This window comes from Gastrolobium bilobum, unplaced genomic scaffold (assembly GCF_033153095.1).
Source record: "Gastrolobium bilobum isolate Gb01-03AN ecotype WA unplaced genomic scaffold, APGP_CSIRO_Gbil_v1 utg1221, whole genome shotgun sequence".
NCBI classification, from domain to species: domain Eukaryota; kingdom Viridiplantae; phylum Streptophyta; class Magnoliopsida; order Fabales; family Fabaceae; genus Gastrolobium; species Gastrolobium bilobum.
This window is the reverse complement of record NW_026897257.1, coordinates 12,892-16,770: the sequence shown is the minus strand read 5'-3', so window position 1 is coordinate 16,770 and position 3,879 is coordinate 12,892. Positions and strand designations below refer to the sequence as shown.

The 3,879-nt window shown below is 40.4% G+C and overlaps 1 protein-coding gene across 1 annotated transcript; it reads right to left on the bottom strand.

Annotated features, from left to right (window-relative positions):
• Positions 1-330: 330 nt before the first annotated feature.
• On the bottom strand, positions 331-3,619 carry LOC133305412 (uncharacterized). The gene is made up of 3 exons (XM_061505631.1): positions 3,113-3,619; positions 2,332-3,018; positions 331-759 (listed from the first exon to the last, which is right to left on the bottom strand). The coding sequence occupies exons 1-3, from the start codon at positions 3,617-3,619 to the stop codon at positions 331-333; spliced, it is 1,623 nt and encodes a 540-aa protein (XP_061361615.1).
• Between the last annotated feature and the right edge of the window lie 260 nt (positions 3,620-3,879).

Sequence of the window (3,879 nt, the reverse complement as noted above, 5' to 3'; positions counted from 1 at the left end):
ATTGATATAAAAAAGGAACTTGTAGTCATTCATAATGGAACTTGTAGTCAGTTACAATTCAAAACTCTTCCATCATAATTAAAGGCCTGCCAGAACTTATGGTCCACATAAACCATTCTAAACCATCCTTCAAACTATTCCCCTGTTGTTTTTTTTTGCTTCAAAATACTCCCAGACAGAGACATATTGTGATTCAAAAAAAAGCATATACTTCAGTTAAATGTCTTAAATACAAAAAAATGGGGGTACCAAAAAATACAGTCATGAACATTGTTGCCTATACAACAAAAAAGTGAACCCCTATACAAAAAAACTGTATCCAACAATCATTCAAGCTAGTTTTGGTGGCCTAAACCCAGGTGTGGCCATGAATGCCATAAGCCTGCTCCTTGTGCCACTGCTTGTTGCATTGACAGTTTCAGTTGACAATTGTTCTGCTGGTGGTGGGGCTGTAGGTGGTGGGCTGTTGCCCCTAACGGCTTCCTCAGGTGCCTGGGACTGCGTTGAAGGTCTTCCTTGACTCAGAGGGATCTCCTCTTCATTTGGAGCTGCTATGTTGACATTAACTGCATGTGAAGGTGCTGTTGCTCTCCTCCCTCTCTTGCTTGTAGCTGGTCCCTTACAGGTCTTGGCATAATGACCAGATTGCCCACATTTAGCACAAACTGCAGCATGTGCCCTCTTTAATTTTTTTGTTTTGCTGACTTGCTCCTCAGTTTCATCCTTCTTCCAATGCTTTTTGGGACGGCTAATGTGCCTCTGGCAAGTGTGGTTTTTCTGTGTTAAAATTGATTAGAATTGAGTCATAAGACAACAATTTAAATAAATATTTGCTATTTATATTGATTCTTTCTATGTCAATAATATTCACCTTTTGGTTGTGTTTTTACAGGAAAAAGAGGAGTGAAAATTACAAATTATAAAAATCCTCTTAATGCAACTACACACGGAATGTATCACAGTACAAATGCCAGCGGAATGGCGCAGACTGGCGCCACACCGGCGCAAACTGGCGCCGGATTACGAACTTTGCAGCGGTCAATTTTGAGTGGCGCTCAGTGGCACCAAAGTGGCGCCAATTGGCGCCACATTCATCAGCAAAATCATGGCGCTAACAGGCGCCCAAGTGGAGGAAATCTTGGCGCCACTAGGCGCCCAAAGCAAAGGGAAATTGGTGCCAAGTGGCGCCCAAAAGGTGAAGGATGGCGCCAACTGGCGCCATGTTACGAAGAATTCAGTTCTGGCTTTTCTTTTAAGACAGAGGTGTGGCGCCGGTTTGCGGGAAATTATACCGTGCTGTTCTGGGGGTATTTTTGGAAGAAAGAAAAGAGGATTATAAATAGGATCCTTATGACAGAATTAGGGATTCAGACCTATTCTTCTGAAGAGAGACGACGGCAGAGCTCCGAGAGGATTCCTGGGATCAAGTTCTTCTTCTCTTTTCTCCTTAATTTTATGCTTTTGAATATTGGATTATTTTTAGCCATGATTATGCTTCGCTAGTTCTTTTTATTGTAGTTAGGGTCACGAGCCCTATGTGAACCCTTTTTACCCTGGATTGATTTATAATTCTTCGTTTATATAATTATCTTTATCTCAACCCTGTTCGTAATTTATATTTTCTTTATTAGAATTGATCACTCTAATAGTTTATAATAGTCTGAGGGTTAGAACCCTAGATAGGGATATTGGGGTTTTCATCCTGAAAGGGGGTAGGATAACGGTTCGTATGCATGCTAGGAATAGATGTGTATTGAATTGCGGATGTCTAAATTATTGAGTTCATTGCTTAATTTTCATGAGGGGTTGCTAAGGGATTAGGATTCCAATTGAGATTAAAGGGTTAAATTGCCAAGAGATTGAGATTTAACTAATTATTTTAGATAATAATGTATCCGAGTAATTTTATAAATGAATATTGTAAATCAATCCAAAGTAAGAAGTGAGGATCATAAGGTGAGTGCGCTCTAGCTACAATATTTTTCTCATATTTTCAAAACATCAATTCTTTTTATTATTCTTTTTCTCATAATTAAAAATACAAAAACAAGTCATTATTTTCAGTTTTCGATTTCACACAAATTGACAATATTTGTCAAAACCATTTGAACTCATCCATTCTTGAAAGGACTATTAATTGATATACGATCATAGTCCCTGTGGAGACGATACTTTACTTACTATCTATATTACTTGTGCGATCGGTATACTTGCCGGTGAGCATCAACGGCTAATAGGCCTTTTCAGTGGTGGAGGAATGGGTTTAGGCGCAGATGAAGCAGGCCAATACTATTCCGAATTTATAGGGTTCAAGGTATGTGCATAAGTGACATGCAAAGCATCCACTGTCAGCCATTGATGGACATAAAGCTCTGCTGGTTCATTCTTGTGGCATATTGCAGCAATTGCATGCTCACACAGCATTCCTGTGAGCTGCCAGACATTACATGCACAAGTCTTGTAGGTAAGATTGACACCAACCCTTTCACCCTTTGCAGTCACTTCATATAAGTCTTGCTCCAAGTTCCCTGTCCAAATTGGTGTCCAGGAGTTGCTTAACACCTTCAATTGATCCAGCTTTTTCTGTTGAGCTGGGGCAATTTTACCCCTAACAGTACCCAGAATTCGTTGATGGGCAGCCATTCTCATCATGATATAGCATCTCAATTCTTCACATAGGCTGACAATGGGCTTGGACCTGTATGCAACAATTTTTGCATTCCACACCTCAGCCATGTTTTTGGTTATATTGTCACACTTGGGCCAGTGACTAAAATATGCCTTAACCCAGCATGAGGGGTGAATCTTGTTGAGGTATGCCCAAGCATCTTCATTCAACTCCTTCAATTTATCCATTGTTCTTTGGAATTGGGGCACAGTTGTGCATTGTGCAGCCTCCCATACTATTCCCCTAATGGCTTTGTCCTTCCATTGCTTAGTAAAATTCTTCCACACGTGCTGTACACAGAACCTATGATGGGCACCAGGCATGACCTCCTGTAATGCTGGTATCAAACCCTGCATTCATATATCAAGCAACAACAAAAGTGATCACACATGGCTAGTAATGTACAACTTTTAAAAAAGGAAAATACCTTTGAAAAAAACATACCTTTTGCTGATCACTTATAAAGTTCCATCCATGCACTTCACAACTGCCAATGTCTTCTTGTAGCAAGGTCAGAAACCACTTCCAATTTTCTTTGGTCTCATTGTCAACAACTGCAAAAGCAATGACATAAAAGCTCTTGTTTGCATCATCTCCCACTGCACTCAATAGTTGTCCCCCATAGTAACCTTTCAAGAAACATCCATCCAATCCAATCAATGGTCTACAACCAGCTTTGAATCCTTTCTTGCAGGCATCAAGGCAGACATACAGTTTGTTAAAAATTGGTGGGCTGTTAGGGACTGGTTGTGGAATTACTTGCATCTGGCAAGTGGAGCCAAGGTTGCTCCTCAAAAGTTCAGCTAGGTAGTCCCTTAGCTTGCCATACTGTTCCTTTTCACTTCCTTCTATGTTTTTCTTGGCCTTGTGTAGTGCCTTCCCTAATTTCTTCAGATGAACATGGACCTTGTACTCTTCCTTTAAATGCTCATAAGCCTCGACTCTTGTCATATTGGGCTGTGTGACCAGCCTTTTCTCCAACTTTGCAGCAACCCAATCCCTGGTGGCCCTTTTATTTTTGAAAATTCTACAGCAGGTGTGGTTGTCATTGAATGTCTTGACTTGGAAACAATTGAATTTGTTGCTCCAAGAGCAATATATCATCTACTCACAGTCAGCATTTGAGCACTTGGCTCTTGATCCTACCTTGTCATTCTTAAGCCATACAAACTGCCTCCCAAGACTTATATTGTAGTCTTTGACACCCTGTT